This window comes from Colletotrichum siamense, assembly GCF_013390195.1.
Source record: "Colletotrichum siamense strain Cg363 chromosome Unknown KSG_Cg363_contig08, whole genome shotgun sequence".
NCBI classification, from domain to species: domain Eukaryota; kingdom Fungi; phylum Ascomycota; class Sordariomycetes; order Glomerellales; family Glomerellaceae; genus Colletotrichum; species Colletotrichum siamense.
In genome coordinates this window covers 3488909-3510135 of record NW_023501021.1, presented here as the reverse complement: position 1 = coordinate 3510135, position 21227 = coordinate 3488909, and the positions used below count along the sequence as shown (strand labels likewise).

Below are 21227 nucleotides of genomic sequence, written 5' to 3'. Positions count from 1 at the left end.
AGAAGGCAGGACCGCGCAGCGTACTTAGCACGTCCATAGGGCATCCATCATCCATCGTGCTTTTGGTGCCGTCATGTACCTGTACGGTAGGTTAGGTAAGGTATCTGGTAAGGCAGGTAAGATACCTAGGTAGGTGATTATCCCTTGCGCTGGACCTGTGGATAAGGTACCTAGGTAGGGACCGATGGGGGGTGGTGGTGGTCCAGTTGCTTGCTGCCGGTGCCCGCTTTCCCGCTTGTCCCCCTAGGCGTCCTCCACCCTCCTCAAAAGCTTCAAGCAGCGCCAGCGCGCCCTCCTCGGGTTCCGTCTGTCCAAGCTTTTTAGGCTCCCTCCCTCCCGACGAACGAAAGAGGACGCCGGGCCCCCTCACCCTCCCACCCCCGGCCCCATCCGTTTAGTGGAACCCCGCCGCCCTTGCTGCATCTCATTCTCCCCCAAGCCCACCTCAGTCCCAGTGTCCCGTTCAGCACCCACGAGCAAGCACCTACACCTACCTTACCTACCTAGGTACCTTACCTACAGCACCTCAGTGAGTGAACCCGCCACAGACTCACACAGGTTCACACAGTGTAGGGGGGTGGGAAACACGGCACCTACAGCCAGCTGTCTCCTCCGCGCCTGTAATTGGACAATTCCTCCCACCTTCCTGCTCCTCCTCCTCCTCCTCCTCCCCCTCGCCGCTGCAAGCTGCGCCCGCCGTTCTTCTCTCTTGCGCGGGCAGTGAGTGGTTCCCGTCGAGTAAAGGGAAGGCGAGGTCGGGTGCTCTGTAAGTCTCGCTCTAACGCCTCCAATCGTTAATTACCACACCTTACCTACCTTACCTTAAGGTACCTTACCTTACCTAAACGTCTCGTCGGGCTCTCATTCTCTCATTCTCTTTAGTCGGCAGGGCACTGTACCTTACCTAATTACCTACCTACGGCACTGCGCTGCTGCACTGCACCGCAATCCCTCGCCCTGTCTCGCCCCCATTGGTCTCCAGCCTGTCCTGTTCAGTCCAGTCCCTCGTCGTTTCCCACCCCAGGCCTGCCGTTGCCAAACGTCCATCTCCGTCCTTACTCCTACCTCCCCGTACAAATCCCAATTCTAACCCTCGCCCTCTTCTCACTCCACGCTCTCCCAGTCTCCCTCTCTCCTTCACTCTGTCTGACCTGGGTCCCCCCCTCCCACCACCACACAACCACCACCACCACCCCCGTCTTTCTTGGCCCGGCCGCCTTGTCGCGTTCCCCTCCATCAACAATTCTCTCGTTCCTCTTTCGTTCGAAGCTTGCTCCAGTCAAGCTCCAACTCCCACTCCGCCGTTACCTCAGGCATTCTTCGTCTGCCAGCCCTCGGCTTGCATTGCCACTGCACCTATTAAGGTGCTGCTTCGCCATGAACCAAACAATCTACTACTAGGTTCCTGATCTCTCTTTCTACCCTCCAAGGCTTTCAGCCTTCAGCCCTCTCTGCCCCCCCCGTTTTCCAACCTGACGCCGACAACTCATCCTTCCCATCTTTTGTTGTGCCCTTTGACCGGGGGAGGGCTGCAGCAGAAGCAAATCACAGAAAAGCAAAAGAGAGAGAAGGAGAGCCACACACACAAACACCTGGCGACTCCAACCACTCCGTGAGACCCATCATCAACTCCAACTCGCTGGTGATCTGCTCGCCATGGCGCATGCCCAGGATTCCCAAGAACCTCATAAACGGAAACGGGACGCAGACGACAGCGGCAGCCAGCCAGCTCACTCCGATCGCATTCCCCAGCCTCCTCCGCCTCAGTCAGGTATGTGCGGTGCGCCAGTGTGTGTGATCCATGCCGAACTCCAACAACAAGAACAAGACAAGCGGAAAGCATGAGCCGTCGATCTCGTCCATCAACTGCAACTGCATCTTGTCATCGCGCCCGGAGGCAATCGAGGTTAGACTCGCCATTGATCCCTCGCCCCGGCCTGCCTGCCAGCGCCGCCGCCCTTGTTATGCCCCTTCCCCTCTGTCTTGTCTCTTCGCATGTTTTCACTCGGAATTTGCATCGAGGCCTCTCTTCCCGAAGCCCGTTGCCTCACAGCCCTTGCTCACCTTGCCTTCCCATCCAAATTCACTCTCCCCTCGGCCTCGTTCGCGCGCGATCCAGACTGCTGCCATGGAGCAAGTGCTAATCGTCACCTCCAAGGCAACTCATCCATCATCAACTACCTCTCCAAAGCCAGTGCTGGCAAGCTCAGGCTCATCCAGGGCGAGCCTGACACTTTTTCCGATGTTCTTGGCCTATTAAACCAGTATGAAGGTAAGATTTGCCCTGGTCCTGATTCGTGTTATTGAATGCCAAGACTTAGCCATAAATAGGGGTACTCAATAGACATGAGAGTCTGGCCGCCAACCTGGGCGCGAAACTGACAGGCCCTCGCCTGCTCAAGGCTATGGAGGGTGCCTTTGAAGGCCCCATCATCACAAATCCGCCCGCCGCATACGGCGCGGCGTCTGTGGGCTGGCTGGACATCGTCTCATTTGCCAAGACGAATCCAGAGAAGTTCGTCTTGACTACCGGCCACGATGGAGAGCGCACTTGCCAATTCTACCTGAACGGCTTGCAGGTCCAGATCCTGGAGGACGACTGGCGACTCATTATGAATGGTGCTCTGGACAGGTTTTCCATCGTCTCTACGGCCCCATTGGAAGAGGACGAGACGGCCGAAGTAGCCACTCTGGAAATCGTGGAACAACGACTGCAGGTGCTCATCAAGAAGGCCGACGAAATTGCCAAGAGGGCGCGACAATTAAACTACCATCTGAGTGGTCGAAAAGCCGGCATCAACTCACGCCATGGGGGCCAAACATCGAGCAGCTCCACGTTCTCCTCCGTCAACCTTCCTCAACGTCATGTAGGCAGCCACGGTTCCGGTTATGACCTACATGCCGACCTACTCCAGCAGTTTCTGTCGACATCTCAGATCTATCCTCCGCGCGTTCCATCCAGTGCCGGCTTAGAGGTTCACTCCGGCCAGCATACACCCCCTGCAACGAACCCTCATCCGCACTCGCTTCCTCTTCAGGGCCGTCCGCCGGTTGCAGTACATCCACCGGTCATCCCTCAGCGAGACTCTTCATACGACCCTTCATCCGCGCACAGAGGCATTATCACAGCACGAATCGAGAAGTTGAGCAAAGGGGATCAGATTTGGCCCCCGTGCGACCGCTGTCGTAGACTCAAGTCGCCTTGTGTAAAGCATTTGACAGCTTGCCAAGGCTGCACGAAAAAGCACGCCAAGTGTAGCTGGAAGACTATCACAGAAGAAGAGATTGCTTGGCTTAATCGCGAGGCAAGCAGCAGTGCCGATGAGGCGCACGTCGAGTCCAACCCATCAAGTCACCAGCCGCCGCGAACATTAAGATACGATCCGACTCAGGATGATGGTCGATCCAACGACGAGGCGCCTCCTTTGGCAAGTCTAGTGCCTGGCGAGGTTTCGCGACCGGCAAGCCGAGGTCAGCAAAGCCACCAGAGCCATCAGAGCCACCAGAGCCACCAGAGTCACCAAGGACACCGCCAGCGCTCTCCGATGGAGGCTGGATCCCGCAGCCGAACGAGTAGCTTCATGGATGTGGAACACGAGCCGCCGCCTAATGCGAAACCCTGGATGCCAGAGCCGCATCGCGGCGAGCAGCTTCCCAGCCTAAAAAGAGACCATTTGCTGCTGAGTCATATGGCGTCGGCAGCGACTGCAGCGGCCGATGCCAGGGATGCCAACATTACGCCAACAGGAAACCTAACGGGACGGTAAGACATGTGAAATGCTCTGCCGCCGAAACACCTGATACGGGTCACAACCTTTCAGTAATCCCATATGTTGCCTACGAGATCAAAAGACGACAGCGAGAGTTCGAGATCGAATGAACGAAACAAGTATGTGCGTTGTGTGCGTGTGTATGTGTGTGCGCGCGATGCATTGCGAGGTGCGAGAACAGATGAGGAAAAAAGCAAAAAGGAAATTAAAAAACCAAGAAAAAGTCAGATACTCATAATGATACTCAATAAGTTCGCCTGTAAAACTCGCCTTTTGCTAGCGATTTGCAGATGAGCTGACCTGCGCGCCATGAGATGAGTCTCCTCGTCCGCATGTGCCCGGTGATGGCATCCCAAGAAATCAATACGCCCAATCGAATGTCGTTATGAAGCCACAGGAAACGGATGCCGCACGGGCCATACCAACCGGGGCTTAAGTGGATCGCATCAAATCTGAGCGTGGCGCGTTCACTTATCGATGGGAGGAAAAAAAAAAAGTTGCCCCAGCTCCATCAATGACGGCTTTCTCAGCTGCCCGCTCTCTTGTCCACCAATTCCGCCTGCTTGATTTCCACGGTCTGGTATCAACGTGGGATCTCACAAACGTTGCGCTTTCGCCATTCACTCTCATTCCTGGACATTGCGAACGACCGCCATAAGAACTGTCCCCCTCCAGTCCCCGCAAACCAACTCGTCGGTTGCGATCGCCACTTCGTCTAATGGCCCATTCTCCCGTGGCCGCCGAATACATGTCTGCAGCAGGCGACCGGGCGGCCTCAAGCCGCGCCCCGGACACAACATCCTACCCAACATCCAGAGAAACGGGTGATGTCATTCCCGACACAAAACAGAACCCCGCTGTCGACAGCAAAGAGTCGCCATTTGCCAAGTCATGGGTACATTTCGTTGCTGGCGGGTATGTCTGTACCTTGGCCTGTCTCTTTCCCGTGAGAGGAAAGGAAGAAGGGCAGAGAAAACCTGTGAATCTTCGACGCTGACACTTATTGCTTGACACAGTGTCGGCGGAATGACAGCAGCAACCCTTACAGCACCTCTCGACGTGTTGAAGACTCGTCTCCAATCCGACTTCTACCAAGCCCAACTGCGTGCCTCCCATCAAGCCCGCGCCCAGGCAGTGGGCAGCCTTAGCCCTCTCCGAGCTGCTGCTTTCCATCTGAAGGAAACGTTTCAAATTCTAGGCTCCGTCTATAGGATCGAGGGGCCGAGGGCTCTGTTCAAGGGCCTGGGACCCAACCTCGTCGGCGTCATCCCCGCGAGGAGTATCAACTTCTATACCTACGGCAACGGCAAGCGCCTCATCGCTGAGTACGGCAACGGAGGCCAAGAGTCTGCGTGGGTGCATCTGTCTGCCGGCGTGCTGGCGGGTGTGACGACGAGTACTGCGACGAATCCCATCTGGCTCGTCAAGACGCGGCTGCAGCTCGACAAGAATGTGGCGGAAAAGAGCGGCGGGGTGACGAAGCGGCAGTATCGCAACAGCCTGGACTGTATTCGGCAGGTCCTCCGTACGGAGGGCTTCACTGGCCTGTACAAGGGCATGAGCGCGAGTTACCTTGGTGTTGCCGAGAGCACGTTGCAGTGGGTGTTGTATGAGCAGATCAAGAACAAGCTGGCCACTCGCGAGGAGCGCATCATCCGGAGCGGCCGTGAAAAGACATTCTGGGACCGCACGGTGGATTGGATGGGCAATGCTGGTGCTGCCGGTGGTGCCAAATTAGTCGCGGCCATCTTGGCGTATCCTCATGAGGTATGTTGTGGATGATATAGCGTCGCTTCTGGGGCATGTAGGAAAAACATTGCTAACATTACCCAACAGGTTGCGCGAACCAGGTTACGCCAGGCACCGATGGCTAACGGTCAGCTCAAGTACACTGGCTTGATCCAGTGCTTCCGTCTTGTGTGGGTCGAGGAAGGGTTTATGGGGCTCTACGGCGGTCTCACGCCTCATCTCATGCGTACAGTGCCGAGCGCTGCAATCATGTTCGGCATGTACGAGGGCATCCTCCGCCTGTTCAACACATCGTCCAAGACCGGAACCAGCCTGTGAAAAGACGAAGGCGGGGTTTCCGTTCTCGCAAGGACGGGGCTCAAGTCACCACAACATCAAACGAAAACCTAGGCACCACCACCACCACCCAACTCTTGGATATGTGTCTCTTGTACTATAAGCCACGACGATGAACGACTGCGACTCTGGGACAGATACGTTTCACTCATGCTCACCCCGCACTTGCATATCAACACCATTCCCTTCTCACTAACTTTTCTTTTTATGACACGTCTTCAACGATGACGGTACTCATCCCAAATAACCTCATGTCTTTAAAGCGGATGTACGATATGGAGCGAGTGGCCCTAGACTTGGCGAGGCTTGAACGGGATTTGGAGGGGAAAATAATGAGCCTTGGAGAAAACTCACACCCTGTGAAGGCGTATTAAGGGGGGTGGTCATGTACGAACACAGGAAAACGATATATGCACCCGGGTGATCTCCTGTCATTCAAGAGAGGAGAAACCTGTGCATGACGTATATAAACAGAAGACGTAAAATACTACACTACTGGGAGAAGTAGACAGGGTCATCGCGGCAGACTAGAAACCCCCTCCATTCAAAGGAATCAAAGGAACGGGCGCAGAGCCAAGGAAACCCTAGTTTGACGTCACCTTGGAAAGACGGCTTGCTTCTTCCCTGGTCAACTGCAAAATCACACGAAGCTGAAATGTTTCGATTTTGATTTCAATTTTGAGAACGCCAACCTCCCCCTTCCTCGAGGAGAAAAGCAACGCTGATGCGGTCCGCCTCGGCGGCTTTTTGTGCTCGGCGCGCGGGACATAAAAGCTATGAGCAGAAGGATAACACGGAAGGTCAAACGCAGAGGAGCAGCAAATGATGAAATAACCATTTGGATATGAGAGAAAACTGGAAAAACGAAACAAGCAACCACCAACCAAGTCCCACCCCTGCAGGATTGTCATTTTATCCCCTCTTCTGCTGATCATTCAAGATGGGGGGAGTTTCTTCGTAATTATCGAGACCGTTTTCTCATTTCCCGCCACCGCGCCTGGAGCATTTTGTCAGTCCCTCCAGCTGTGTATCGAAGCGATGGTGTTTGGGTGGTCGTTTGCGCAATTTGTTCGGTGTTCGCGGAGCTGAAGACGAAGAGGAGAAGGTGCCTGGCCAGCTGGCCCGGAGCTTCAGTCACCATGCATTACGGTCCCAGTTAGGATCTGTTTCTAGTGTTAGCCAAATTCTCGCCTGTTGGCACTGCTAGCATTGTTGAAGGGATGTCGCCGGAGGGCCCTCTTGAATGACTTTCGTTCCACGCAAAACCCCTTGGAGGCCGAAGAGACAACCCACCTTGCACAAAGGCTGCCAGGACCTTGCTTCCCGTCTGCAGAAGCGGGTGGCCGACGACGATGCGGAGAAACTTTTCGAGACCAGCGCGGCGACCCTCAATGACGTCGTCGCTGAATCGGTTCGTGAAGACTTTGCCGGGCAGTGGCGGGATGGTCACGCGAGCGCTTTCGCGCTCGAGAATGTCGCGGAAGTACTCAAAGTCGGAATAGCGGCGGCGCACGCTCGAGGCTCGGAGCTTGAAGGCGGGTATGTTGGTGCGGCAGACGATCTCATAGTCGGTGTACATGCCGCGGCCCATGCCGTGGGTTCGGGGATTGCGGACCTGCGGCGGGGTGCTATGTTAGAGAGACAGAACGCCTAGGCGGGTTGGGGTGGCAGAGGAAGACGAGTTGAGTGTCAACGCGGCGACACTGAGCGGCAGCGGTGATGGCGCATTGGGCGAGACGAGGGAGTGGTCGCTCTTACCTCGATCTCAAGGAAGTTCTCGGGCGGGCCGTAGATCTCATCGAACGACTGCTGTCGCGTATCAGGCATTGCCTGCATGATGGGCCGATGAAAGCGCGGCGAGGCCTGGCTGCCCGCCTGTGATCCGGTCGGAGATGTGGGAGAGGATGGCTCAGCGCCGGTAGCGCGAGCTGCGTTCTGGCCTCCGGAATCCGTTTTGACGGCTGTTTGGGGAGCAAATCGATCGTCGAGGGCTTCGTCTTTGGGAGCCTGGCTGGAGGCTGACGTCGGCGCGATATCGGGTTTGCGACGTTGCTGTTGTCTCCCCTGGTTGGATATTAGTTGTTCGCGCGTGGGGTCGATTGAAGGCTGCAAATGAGTCGCTTGGGATTGGGCTTGTAGGCGTGTAGGAGGCGCAGCTGCACGAGGTTGACGTGAACGAGTGGCTTTTGCCAAAAAAGCTGAAGTGCGGGAGGGGGCGGGGGAATGGTGCGAAGGCGGCCGATTACGATAGAAGAAGTTCGGGTGGTGTTGAGTTGGATTGCGGGGGAGCAGCAATCTACAATCAAGCCCGCCCAATGGTGCCCGGCCGTTGTCCGGCGATTGAGGTACCACATCTTGCCTACACTGGCCATGAGACGGTGCACTGTAAGACGAGGGAGGCTGAGCCAATGTCTGTGGGGGCCACCCCCGCTCGCATGTTTCCGGCTCTTCGTACACGCTCACACTAACATCACAAATGTACGACGCCGACGCTCATGAGCCGCGCTGCCCGATTTAGCAAGTGGGGAGCGGCGACGGGTGTAAGCACCTCTACAATCTGGAGTACTGGGATCACCAAATTCAGTCCTCGTCAATCTTGTCATATTTTGAATTATACATTTACAGAACATCGTGGTCCTGTGTGCCACGGTGTCGCCCAGCTTGGCTCGGCCCGGATAGCAGCGCCCCTCCCAATCTGACATAAAATTACAAAACATGTTGCTTACGACCACTCTTTCGATGCAAAGCAGCCTCAGTAGTTTATAGATGCCCCGTGATCATAATGATCCCTGACAATATTTAGAAAAACAGCCCGGTGGCCGACGGTGGTTGAAGTTGGGTCGGAAGCACATGCTGAAGAAGCATTACATAAGTCCTGTGAACGCGAGTAACTTGAATGCCAAAATCTCACCTCCAAGCTCTTCTTGATTGTTTAGCATACGATGCTAGCTGCGACTGTTAAACCTTGATTTTGGCGGGCCTTCCATGGCCGGGACCTCATGGAGAACATTCGCTCGCAAATCGGGTTTCTGCGGCAAAGGCAGTGACATACTCGCTGCCAAGCTCAGTGCCGAATGCCTCGTTTCTATATGAAAGGCTCGCAGCGCTGCGACACATGAAGGACCTTCGCAGACTGCGTGCGCCGTCTGCACCGCTTACTTCTTGTCTGCGAACCGTTGGTGAATGGCACGAATTTGCTCCTCCACGTTTAGGCTGTGCAGATGGTTAATGTGCGCCTGGCTCTTGCCGTCGGGATTTCCGTCGAAACTGTGAATTGCAGCCTTCTTCCTCCGAGCGAGTTCCTCTTCCGACATGGGCTGGCCAGTGACCCCATCGAAAACGTCACTTCTCTGACTTGCCAGACGTTTCAAGTTGTTGGCTACATCCGCCGTGGACAGATTCGTTGTAGCATATCGCGCTTCAGCTTTAGCTCTTTGGTCTTTCCACTGGGGGTCAAGAAGCTCGACTGCATATATCGTTAACATTCACCCTGTCGCAGATGTAGTAGGCGCAGCAGATGACTTACTTCGCATATGCTCGTCGAGCTCATTCATGGGAATCTGCTGTTTGCAGTTTGGGCATAACGCCGTCTGCACGCTTTGCTTGTTTGCATTGCGTTGCAGTGCTCTGGGGACGTAGTTCTCCTTGATCTTCATCGGCGCGTTGCCACCGCGAGCCTCCGCACGAGCCTGCTGTTCTCTGGCACGCGCCTCAGATCTCTCTTGTATCCTCCTTTCCTCTTCTTCCTCCTCTGCCGATCGCCGTGGCGGTCCGTTTTGGTATTGTTGAGGCATCGGCGGGGGCTGTGTCTGGTACTGCTGTTGAGGCGCGTAGCCTGTGTGAACTGGCAGCGTGTGAGAGGCCTGGGGGTAGGCATTATATGTCGCATCTTCTTCGCCTGGGAAAGCTTCCTCGATGCGGAGGTTGGAACTGATAGACGCTTTGTTTCTCTCTTCAAGCGACGCGTACTGCAAATCAGAAAGGTTCGTTGGGGGCGGCAGGTTCGCATGGTCGTCGGCATCGGTGAAGACAATGGTCTCCACGACAACAAAGTCATTCCAATCGATTCGGGCGAATTCAGCTCGCTTCTTCTCGTCCTCTTCCTCCTTCTTTTGCTTCTCTGTTTCCTGAAATTTCGAGTACTCGGCACGTTGCTTCGCGCGACTCAGGACATGATATTTGTCGTCGACGTTTTGCCGGAGATGGGCGATGCGCTCTTGTTCCAGCTTTCCGCCTTCGCCACTCAAACCACTGGCCCTCAACAAAGCAGTGTACTGGTCAACTTGATGTTGGAAGAAGTTGTGGAACGTATGGTTGGGGATGAGGAATTGGAATTGCGGGTTTCCAGCCTCGCGCTGGGCGAGTTGGGTCATGAACTGGCGGCCGTTCTTCGCTACGAAAAGAGCTGTCAAACGAATGACTTCCAGATCTTTTTGGTTGATTCTGGGCATGCGGGCGGAAAATTGGAAATCGGGGGGTTTGGGAGGGCCCTGTGGCTTCTGCTCGGCGGGGGCAGCGGCTTCGTTCGCGCGACCAGCGGCTATGGCGGTGCCGCGACCGGCCTTGATTTCGTCGAGTCGCCATTGGTAATAAGCGTGGTAGGCATCGGCGTTGTTGAGAAAGCTGAATTTGGGGTTGGAGCGCTCTTTGTCGCGAATCCTGTCTTCGAAAACCAGGCCGTTTCGGGCGACATATCCGGCCGTCTTTTCGAGAACGTTGCGAATTTCGCGCGGAGGAAGGACAACCCCGGTAGGAGGTTTCAGACTGTCGAGAGCAGCGGCGGCATCGCCATTCGTCGCAGTTGTGGTCATGGCGGAGACAGAGGCGCGCGCAGTCAAGATTGTGAGGTGAAGATGCAGCGCGTGGAGCTTTGGAGTCAAGCGCGCAGAACAAAAGCTGTTTGGGATACTTTTTTTAGGAGACGCTCGCAGCCAGATTGGCCAGTGTTTGCCTTAGTCAGTAGTGGGTCGGTGGTGCACGGGCCATCGACTTATCGATAGTGTATGCGAGTGCGAAATGCTCAACCCAGATTTGTCTTGAACTGCGATATCTTGAATATAATATTGACGCTGGAAATGCAATACAGTGCCAAGATGAACCAGTAACTCTCATTGCTTGTTCATATAGCTCGAGATTTCATTCGGTTATCATTGGCTATGTTATTTTCCCAACAGAAAAAAATGCCGTCTGCGTGTATAACGAAGGAGACATAAGAGCCCAGGGAGGGCAGTTGGCTGAACGAATAGCTGCCACAAACAAGGCGCTGATGTCATCTTATCTCACTAATTTATTTTTAAAGGTCTCCATGTGTCAAGCCATTCGCTCGCTGACTGGGCAACTATCGATCTCAAGTAGACCCGTTCACTAACTACAGCCAACTTCGAAGAAACCTGGCCTTTGAGTGGAGGAATCGCCCGTCGACCGACAAGACGAGGGTGAAGGGGCGGAAAAAGAAGAGGGGAAAAAATGGAAAAGTCAAAGGTGCTTTACGACAAGATATACGTCAAATAAGGTGGGAAATCAGTGAGAGCATGAAGGATGCGGAGCTTATGATTCGAAGTGGAAGGGATGGCGCGGTGGTAGTGTGTGAAGTAGAATGCCTTACGTATGCCAGCGTGCTTGAACGTCCTTTTCAGCCTCATGGCAGCACGCACTGGCCACATTACATCCAAAGTGGGAATGGAACGGATGGATCCAGCGAGGGCGTCCAGTGTCCACGGTCACTCCTCACGGAGCAGCTGGAGAACAGAGACCGCACGCTGACAGAGAACAATGGCAGCCACGCCCGCCGTCTGCACCACAGGATTGGCACTAGAGAGGGAGCACGGGCACCTGTGCCGGTGTTCGCAGAAGCTACGACGATGCAGGTAGCTAACCTAACTGTGTGCTTACCATGCCTAGTCGAGGTAGCTTTTCCCAACGCCTCCCGACTGGGAATGTAATCTGTGATGTGACCACTTGTCTTGTTCAGCCAACATGATCAACAGATGGGATTTGGGGGTCGGATGCCAATGCGACATCAGCCCCGAGGGCCGAGCTTCATGACAAGCGAACCGCGTACTGCGTAAAGTGCTTCCTCAGCTCAGGTAAGGTCTCCGTACCTAGACAGCCCTCGATGGATCAGTGGGAGTGGGGGCACGCCTTCATATGCGCGTCCACATCGCTGGGGACACCTAGACCTGGCCATCGACCTCGATCTTTTCACTCTATCTTCAGACTTAGCCTACTTCTCCTTCTTCTACTCCGGCCCTGCGTCGATGCTTGCTGAGTGCCTCGAGACATCCCAGGCTTTCTTGTCTTGACGCGTGCACCTCAGGGCAATAAGCAATCCGTGAGCTGTGAGGCCCAAGGACACGACCCTGTTGCGATAAAGTGTATCCGTAGCGCGTAAAATTAGACACGTTGGATCCATTGAAGGTGCCCCCAAAGGCCTAGAGCAGGGGGGAGGCAAAGCCCAAAGTAGCAGACGCGACGTCGAAGGACAAGCCGCATGCTGGCTGCACAAGACAGATGTGGGCCAGCCAGGGTGGACAGCCATGGGGAATCGTAGAGAGGATGCGAAGGGGCGTGGAAATCATCCAAGGGGTGATCGCGAGAACCAGGCAGCTCCCGGGTACGCCCTAGCTTCAGCCAATTGCTGGCTGCCAAACAGGCCACTTCGCTTTTCACCCTGACCCCCTAATCCCTCCATTTACTCCCTTCCAGCCTGTTCACTGTTCTCCCCCCAGCTGTCATCAGCTAAACTTTCCGTCACCAGACCGGATTGTCCTGACTTCTTCTGTCCCTGAACTTCCCTTTTTTTTTTCCCCTTTGGCCTTCACCATACTTTTGACTACAACTTCCCGTTGAGGGCATTCATCAAGGTCGCCCGTCAACCTGCCTTGCACGAATGACGGCCTTTTAATGCTTGTCTTTTCTTCTTGACTCTCGTTGATTCTCTTCCTACTTCATTTGCGATCCATCCTACCGGGGAGAGAGAGAAAAAAGCCCTCCATAGGTATCGGCCTCTCCACCATCGCCGTCGACGTCCCCCGTCGTCGTCGCCCCTTCCCTCGAAGGACAACCACCAGACCACCTTCCTCATCGATTCCACCTGGTCTCCTTTCCACTGCGATCTGATACCTACACCATGGCTGCTACCAAGCCCGTCCGCTCCCCGAGCCCAAGGCTCGAGAAGCACGCCAATGGTGCCAACGGTGCCAACGGTGCCAACGGTGTCAAAGGCGCCAATGGCAAGACCCCCGTGAGGCGCGACAAGAGCTACAAATCAGATGGCGTTGATGACAATGATGTCTTTCTCCTGCCTGTCTCCGACTACCAGATCATGATCCTTCTGACCGTTCTCGCTGCCGCCGTTCGCCTGTTCAGAATCTACCAGCCCACCAGCGTCGTCTTTGACGAGGTCCAGTGAGTCCACACAGCCTCCGAACTATGAACCGTCTCTAATTAGGTCTCCTCTCCAGCTTCGGTGGCTTCGCTTCGAAATACATCAAGGGCAAATTCTTCATGGATGTCCACCCTCCGTTGGCTAAGATGCTTATTGCGCTGACCGGCTGGTTGGCGGGATTCAACGGCGATTTCGACTTCAAGGAGATCGGCAAGGACTACCTCGAGCCTGGCGTCCCGTATGTCGCCATGCGCATGTTCCCTGCCGTCTGCGGAATCCTTCTTGCGCCTCTCATGTTTCTGACCCTGAAGACCACCGGGTGTCGCACAACCACTGCCATACTGGGCTCCGGTCTCATTATTTTCGGTACGGCATCTGTAATTCAATTTTGATATGGTTCGCTAACGTAGACATGTAGAAAATGGTCTCCTAACCCAGGCCCGCCTGATCCTGCTTGACTCCCCGCTGATGGTCGCGACTGCTTTCACCGCCCTTGCCTTCCAATCATTCACGAATCAACACGAACAGGGCCCTGAGAAGGCCTTTCAGTTGAGCTGGTGGTTCTGGCTTGCTATGACGGGCCTCGGTCTCGGCGTTACTTTCAGCATCAAGTGGGTGGGTCTCTTTACCATCGCCTGGGTCGGAAGCTTGACCTTGGTCCAGCTCTGGGTGCTTCTCGGAGACACGAAGAACGTCACGCCGGTACGTGTCGCTCACATTCACCTCTTGTGTACTACTCGGAACTAACACATACACCAGCGCATTTGGGCCAAGCACTTCATGTCTCGCGCCTTCTGCTTGATCATCATCCCTTGGGGTTTCTACATGGCCATGTTCGCCATCCACTTTCTTTGCCTCGTCAACCCTGGCGACGGCGATGGTTTCATGAGCTCCGAATTCCAGTCCACTCTCAACTCCAAGGGCATGCAGGATGTCGCGGCCGATGTCGCCTTTGGCAGCCGCGTCAGTATCAGACACGTCAATACCCAGGGTGGCTACCTGCACTCTCACCCCCTGATGTACCCTACCGGTAGCAAGCAGCAGCAGATCACTCTGTACCCCCACAAGGACGAGAACAACGTGTGGCTGCTCGAGAACCAGACCCAGCCCCTCGGTGTCAACGGCGAGCAGATCAACGGAACCCTGGCCTGGGACAGTCTGCCGCAGCCTGTTCATATTAAGGACGGCGATGTCATCCGCTTGTACCATCTGCCCACCTTCCGTCGCCTCCATTCCCACGATGTCCGCCCCCCTGTTACGGAGGCCGACTGGCAGAACGAGGTTTCGGCCTATGGTTACGAAGGCTTCGAGGGCGATGCCAACGACTTGTTCAAGATTGAGATTGTCAAGAAGCAGTCTCTTACCCCAGCATCCAAAGAACGTGTTCGCACCATCGAAACCAAGTTCAGGCTCGTCCACATCATGACTGGTTGTGTCCTCTTCTCGCACAAGGTGAAGCTTCCTGATTGGGCGTCTGAGCAACAGGAAGTCACTTGCGCCAGAGGGGGTACCCTTCCCAACAGTCTTTGGTATGTCGAGTACAACGAGCACCCTCAATTGGTTGGCGACAACGTTGAGAAGGTTAACTACCGCCACCCGGGCTTCTTCGGCAAGTTCTGGGAGCTGCAGAAGGTCATGTGGAAGACCAATGCTGGCTTGGTTGAATCCCATGCATGGGATTCCCGTCCTCCCTCTTGGCCAGTCCTCAAACGCGGTATCAACTTCTGGGGCAGAGACCATCGTCAGATCTACCTGATGGGCAACCCAATCGTCTGGTGGAGCTCCACTTTGGCCATCGTTGTCTATGTCCTTTTCAAGGGTGTCGCAACTCTGCGTTGGCAACGCAGCTGCAACGATTACAGCAACGTCACCTTCAAGCGTTTCGATTACGAGGTCGGCACGGCAGTCCTTGGCTGGGCCTTCCACTACTTCCCATTCTACTTGATGGAGCGTCAGCTTTTCCTTCACCACTATTTCCCGGCCCTCTACTTCGGCGTCATGGCCTTGTGCTCCGTCTTCGACTTCGCCACCGCTCGCGTTTCTTTTGCCGGCATTCGCAACAACCCAATTATTAATCGCGCCAGCGCTGTTGCTTTCCTAGCCTTCACCATCGCGGTGTTCATGCTCTTCTCCCCCTTGGCCTACGGCAACCCCTGGACCAAGGCCGAGTGTAACAGGGTCAAGTTGTTCAGCTCGTGGGATTTTGACTGCAATACCTTCTACGATAACGTAAGTAACACTACCGCTCATGTGCCGGGACAGGGCATGCCCGAGAGAGGACTGTAATAGTTTGCCAATTGCCCATGTAATGCGCTTTGGTCCGGGAAAGTTCATAGCCAAATGCCATTTTCGATTCGGCTAAGAGACGTTTGGTCAAAGTGACGGTAAATTGAGGCTAACATGACTTTCTTGCCGCATAGTACTCTCAGTATACTGAACTGCTCACCCGCACCTCCGCCGCTGCGGCTCCAACCCCCGCCAAGTCCGAGGCTCCAGCTGCTCCGGCCGGCGGCCAAGTCGGCCAAATTCCAGTTGGCGAGGCCCCAAAAGAGCAACCAGCGGCAGCCGAGATGTCGGAAGCCCCGGCCCAAAAGGTTCTCTCTCGGGAGGAGCGCGTGGAGTACCGGGACCAGGACGGCAACCTGCTCGACGAGGAGCAGGTCAAGGCTTTGGAGGGCAAGGTCGAATTCAAGACAAAGTACGAGACGCGGACGCGCGTCGTCGACGCAAGTGGGAACGAAGTGCAGATGCCCGAAGGCGGATGGCCGCAAGAGCTTGGTCAAGATCAAGGGGACAGCGTCGCCCCGCCTCACCCTGATGTTCAGGGTGTCGACCAGGAGACCAAGTCCAAGTCTACAGAGAAGGCAGAGGATTCAGTCGTTCCCCCGGCTGCCGAGAGCGTCAAGGGTGCCAAGGAGGCTGAGCAAAAGAAGGCTAAGCCTGCCAGCGAGGGCGGCAAGGAAGCCACCGCCCAGGAGGAGCTTTGAGTATGAGGAAATCTAGAGGCGATGTAATACGATGTATCGCCTCTCCGCTTGCTGGAGCTACCACATGCCGGGGAAAGATCCAGGATGACGAGTAGTACGCTCGGGGGGAGAGGCAAGAGACGCAGAAGCGGAGGTATAGGCGTTGAAGCATCGTCCTTTACACCAAACCCAGTTGGGACGGATGTCACGAACTGTGTTTTCCAGCCAAAACCAACATAACCCCGTTGTCCACGGAGTAGAAGGGGATTCCAAAAGATAAGGCTATGAAAATCGAGGTTTCATTTGTTGTCCAAGAGCTTAGCAAGATGTGCGTGCCCATGTATGTAAACAGTCATCACAGGGAGGGTTCAACCCACGTCGTAATGATGGTGTTGTCTGCATTTTCCCCCTCGTGATTCAACAAGGACCAAACAAGCTCTGTTGCGTTGTTCCTTTCGACAGGTCTTAAGCTGGTGTTGACACAACTGCAAGGTCAAGGTCGACGTGTTGATGGGATTGCCTGTCTGAAAACCATCCTTCGGTTTCAGATCGTTTTTTTCTCTTTTGAAATAAAACGAAGTGCTGGCTGAGATTCAAGCATACCTTCAGGTGCCCCCTCAACCCCCCTTAGTGGGCACTTCCTTTGCTTGTTCTCCTAGATGCAAGGGGTATGCCATTTGACCCAGAGCGGAAATTGGCGAGCATGCTTGGTAAGTAAGCAATTAAAGTAAGCAGCGCAAAGGGCGTCCTTGTCTGTCATTCACATTTGCACAAGAATTAGGGGTGGTGACTAGGTGAACAACACAACAACTTCTCCTTGTGTCTGGTATTATCAGCAGTGCAGCGCGCACTGACTATTGTCTGTGTCCCGTCGACCTACTCCGTCCGTCTAACGAATGCCTGTCCTCTGCCTCCGATGATAACTGTTACTGTTGATGTGCGCTTCGCAACTCAGGTTTTCCTTCTCCAAAACGCCGTTGCCATTCCAGGAAAATGAACAGCCAGTGAGGTTGTTTCCCAACCCATCCGAACCAATCAGAATCACTCTCGTTCCCAAGGATCCCCGCCAAACCCTCCCATGTGGCCATCATTAGTAGCCCCGGCATTCCAGCTTCGTGGCATACAGCATAGTAATACAGCATTGAATATTAGGTGTACGTCCTGGCAACTCAGTCGTTGCTAGGGATGAAAGCTCGCAATCGCGCGCCGTCTAATCGGATGTAATAGTTGCGGTCGGTTCCGGAGAGCTGGGAATGCTGAGCGACAAACGCTTCTCGCCGTCCTTTGCTCCGTCCTTTCCTTCATTGGCAGCTGTTTCGGGTGCCAGTGACTGTGTGGACTTTCGGTTGCTTGAGTTCGGGGTTTCTGGCCTCGCAGGCGGTGCTTCAGTTTCCTCTGGTGTGTCCGCGTCCTTGACATCGGACTTGTCTTCTTCTGGTTTCTCATCGGCTTCGACGATAGCCGGTACTTGAGCAACCACCGGTTCCACGTCATTTGCGTCACTCTCATGGCTTGGGCGAGGGCTCTTTTCTGATGCGGATGGAGCAGGTTGACTTGCTGGGACAACTCCGCCGCCGATGCGAGACCAGAACATCTGCTCCCTCAAGCGGACACTCTCTTCCCATGCAGCTTTCTCGGCGTCTTCATCATCTGCACGCCAATGACCATCTTTCAATATACGAAGAAAGTTGAGGAAATCGCATGTGGATCTGACGCGCCCCAGGCAGTACTTGCAAAGAGGGTACCGCTGCGCTGACTCAGACTCGCTGGTTCGAAAGCGGTAGGTCCGCAGATGTTCGTCGTCCTTGCGCGAATCGCCGCATAGAGAGCAAGGGTAAAATTGAGGCTTCACGATTGCCGCAAAGGGCGCATTCGCAGGGATGGGCTCCACGACAATCGAGCCGTCGCTCATGGCGTTCAGCACGCTGCGTCGAGCTAGCCAAGACAGTCCGGGGGCAATATCCAATCGAAGTGTCGGTTCGACATCCTCTGCCAGAACACGCTTGAAGAATTTGGTCTCCTTCAGTGCTGGTGGAGGCGGGCCCAGGTTTGCTGAGGCGGTGCTAGAAACGGAAGCTGGGGTATTGGGGGTCTGCGGCGAAGATGAAGCAGGTGTTCCAGCGGTGGAGAGGGAAGCTGTTGATGCATTTGAAGGGTGTGCGCTCGAAGTGCTGCCGCCCATGCCAAGACCAAGCCCGCTAATGCCGTTGAAAGAGCCAGACGAAACACGACTACCAGCACGATTGCGTGAGATGCGGGTAAGAGCGACAAAATCCTCGTAGGATCCCAAGTCCGTCCTGAGAACAGGCTGGATAAGATGGGTGAGGCTTGTTGGATAGGTTGGTGAGGAGGGGTCAACGAGAGGCGAGGCGAGCACGCCGTCGGGTCGTTCGTCATCCTTGAACTCAGATTTACTGAAGCCGGGAGATGAGGGTGCTGTTCCGGTGGTGCCTTCTTCCCTTTCCAGTGCCATCTGCTCCATGACATGCTTGAGATCGGCAAGTTGCTGTTGTTGAGAGGTCAGCAGAGCCTCCATATCGCCCAACTGAGACCTCAAGTTGTCGTTTTTCCTTTGCAAAGCCTCCTGCTCAATACGCGCCTCTTCCTTGGCTGAGATGACCATGTTGTTGGCCTCCTCAAACAAGGCGGTAGTAAGGTTTTCCAGCTCCTGCTCAATCTTCTTCTTTTCCTTTTCGACGTCCTCTCGCAACTTCCGTTCGTTTGTCACGCGCAGCAGAATAGTCTTCTTCTCCTCCTCGACAACCTTGCGACGCACCCAGATGTCGCCGGCGAGCATTTCCCGTTGTGACGCATTCTGCTCTTCTAAATGCTTGATTTGCTCGCGGGCTCTCTCCAATTCCTGTCTCGTAGCGGTTAACGTGTCATCGAGGGTCGTCTGGTGATTAATGGCGTTGATCAGCTTTGTGCTCAAAGTAGCTACTTCGTCGTCGAGATCGGGATGGTGGGAGGTATCGGCGTCGCTCGCAGGGCTCATAGCGCGGCTACGGGGATCGGGTAGAGTACTAAGTTCGCCTTCATCTTCCGGGGGCGAAACGGGTGTGGGTCGAAGCGATGGTGATGAAGGTGTGGACGCCAACGATGAGGACATGATGGGGACGTCGGCAACGGATGGCGTCTTGCCTGTGATTCTCGTAGCCTTAGGGCTCGGAGATGGCGATCTGGCGATGGAAGAGAGGGACCTGAAATGGCCGAAAGGTCTGGAGCCGGGTTGGGGGCTCGTATGCTGAGCCCAGCCAGCAACCGCGATGAAGGAATCCATAGGTGGCAATGGCGGTTTTCCTGTTTGTTATGACAGAACGGACTGTATGAGACGGCAATGCCAAACAAGTCTCTAGAGCAGCCTAAAAGGGGGCGTTGGTGAGCCTCAGATGAAGCAAGACGACATGGCGGTGGTGTCGATGCAGGTTCTCGAACTGAATTCCGGCGGTTGAGTCGACGACGGTTGAGGGAATGATGGCGAGCAAGGTGATTGATTAGATCGGTAGATAGGTAGGGAAGGTGGTGTGGTATCGATGGCGGAAGGTGGTTCGTGATCGTAATGGCAGCGTGATTATTCGTATCGAAGCAGGTAAGAAGAGGGGTTCGTTGCAGTGGTGATCAGGTAAGGTAGGAAAGAGGAGAAGAGGTGACAAGTGAGGCAGGCAGGCAGAGGCAGAGGCAGAGGCGAATAGAAGTGAAGCTGAGGGAGCAGCGGAGCGGGCCAAGCAAGCCTTTGAGTCTTTTCCAGTCGTGGCAGGAGCCGAGCTACCAAGCAAGGTACATTGTACGTTGAGTTAGCTACCTACCTTGGCTGCGCTGCGGCGACCGGCGGTGGTTGTGCAAATGCAAGTAAGTGTGCAAGTACAAGTGGAAGAGCGACGGCGGCAAAGCGAAAAGAAGCCAGCCAGAGAGAGAATGAGATGGGCAGCAAAAGACTGGGGACAAGGACCAGGACTGGAACTGGGCGGATGACATGGGTGGCATGGATTGGACGGTTCAAACGTGACAGGGACCACCCTTACTGGGGTGGTGGGAGCGCCGGGCGCACGCACTTTTCCAGGTCTCAAAAGGTCCACGTCCTCGTCCCCGTCCCCCCGTCCCCGTCCAGGCCCATGTCCAGCTGCCCTCTTTCCACCTCCATCTGAAAGACGGGCAACTCGCAGGCAAATGTTGATACGCACGCCCGAGTTTCCTGGCGGCACATTATTCATCAGTGTGCCAGCGCCCGCCGGTTCAAGGCAAGGCGAGTGTGTAGACAGGAGCCTCTGCAGCTAGCCACAATGCACTTGACACACAAATGGACGCCCGTAAAAGAGCTCGGCGGGAACGGTATTCGTACTGGGCCGGGCTGGACTGGGCCGGGATGGCCATGGCCATGGCCAGGGCCACGCCGGAGCAGGGGTGGAGGCAGTGCAGTGCAGAGTGTGTGCAGCTGCCAGCGGCAGCCAGCAAACATGGAAGACGAAGTAAAGTGAGCGAAGCGAAACGAAGCGATGCAGGTGTCCGTCATCGCCCATCAGCCATCAGTCAGTCAGGCAGTCAGTCAGTCAGGTCAGTGCCAAGTGGCAGGCGGTAGCTGAGTGTGACGACAACCTACCTTACCTAAGGCACCTTACCTTGCTGAACCACGGACTACTAGACTACCTAGTGCACCACCACCTAACCAAGGTTGGTTCTTAGTGTGCGCATCTATTACCATCCATGGATCGCATGTTGCGGTGTTGCACCAGGCCCCGAGAAAAGCAGATGCTGCAGCGGCTTGTGACGATGTTGCTGTGGGGTTTGCTGTCGGTTGCCGCTTGGTCGGGAGTGGATGACGGGCCTGACAGCTAGCCCAGCACAGGTGAGCTGAGGTGAGGTGAATTCAAGTGGGCAGACCTAGAGGTAATGAGGTATTCGTACCCAGGGGAGTCGGGACCGACCAGTGTGCCAGTCACAGTGTCGCTTCCATGTCGCTGAGATGACGACCACCTCAGTTGAATGATTCGCATTCGCCCCCAGATGCCTCCGCCACAGCCA

The 21227-nt window shown here is 55.2% G+C and overlaps 6 protein-coding genes across 6 annotated transcripts; 3 read left to right on the top strand and 3 right to left on the bottom strand.

The window, feature by feature from the left end:
- Positions 1-1656: 1656 nt before the first annotated feature.
- CGCS363_v012444 (uncharacterized protein) lies at positions 1657-3767 on the top strand (the record flags this gene model as incomplete). Its single annotated transcript, XM_036644293.1, has 3 exons — positions 1657-1771; positions 2159-2272; positions 2332-3767. The coding sequence occupies 3 exons, from the start codon at positions 1657-1659 to the stop codon at positions 3765-3767; spliced, it is 1665 nt and encodes a 554-aa protein (XP_036490681.1).
- A 751-nt stretch (positions 3768-4518) lies between these two features.
- On the top strand, positions 4519-5837 carry CGCS363_v012443 (putative mitochondrial carrier; the record flags this gene model as incomplete). The annotated part of the gene is made up of 3 exons (XM_036644292.1): positions 4519-4685; positions 4787-5537; positions 5607-5837. The coding sequence occupies 3 exons, from the start codon at positions 4519-4521 to the stop codon at positions 5835-5837; spliced, it is 1149 nt and encodes a 382-aa protein (XP_036490447.1).
- Positions 5838-6989: 1152 nt separating this feature from the next.
- Positions 6990-7691, bottom strand: SNX3 (Sorting nexin-3; the record flags this gene model as incomplete). Its single annotated transcript, XM_036644291.1, has 3 exons — positions 6990-7018; positions 7149-7470; positions 7614-7691. 3 exons carry the CDS (start codon positions 7689-7691, stop codon positions 6990-6992), a joined length of 429 nt encoding a protein of 142 aa, XP_036490448.1.
- Positions 7692-9010: 1319 nt separating this feature from the next.
- On the bottom strand, positions 9011-10666 carry sap114 (Pre-mRNA-splicing factor sap114; the record flags this gene model as incomplete). The annotated part of the gene is made up of 2 exons (XM_036644290.1): positions 9011-9321; positions 9382-10666. 2 exons carry the CDS (start codon positions 10664-10666, stop codon positions 9011-9013), a joined length of 1596 nt encoding a protein of 531 aa, XP_036490445.1.
- Positions 10667-12984: 2318 nt separating this feature from the next.
- PMT1 (Dolichyl-phosphate-mannose--protein mannosyltransferase 1) lies at positions 12985-16229 on the top strand (the record flags this gene model as incomplete). The annotated part of the gene is made up of 5 exons (XM_036644289.1): positions 12985-13262; positions 13319-13608; positions 13661-13944; positions 14002-15471; positions 15663-16229. 5 exons carry the CDS (start codon positions 12985-12987, stop codon positions 16227-16229), a joined length of 2889 nt encoding a protein of 962 aa, XP_036490446.1.
- A 1189-nt stretch (positions 16230-17418) lies between these two features.
- sec2 (Rab guanine nucleotide exchange factor sec2) lies at positions 17419-19488 on the bottom strand (the record flags this gene model as incomplete). Its single annotated transcript, XM_036644288.1, has 1 exon — positions 17419-19488. The coding sequence occupies one exon, from the start codon at positions 19486-19488 to the stop codon at positions 17419-17421; it is 2070 nt and encodes a 689-aa protein (XP_036491073.1).
- Positions 19489-21227: the final 1739 nt, after the last annotated feature.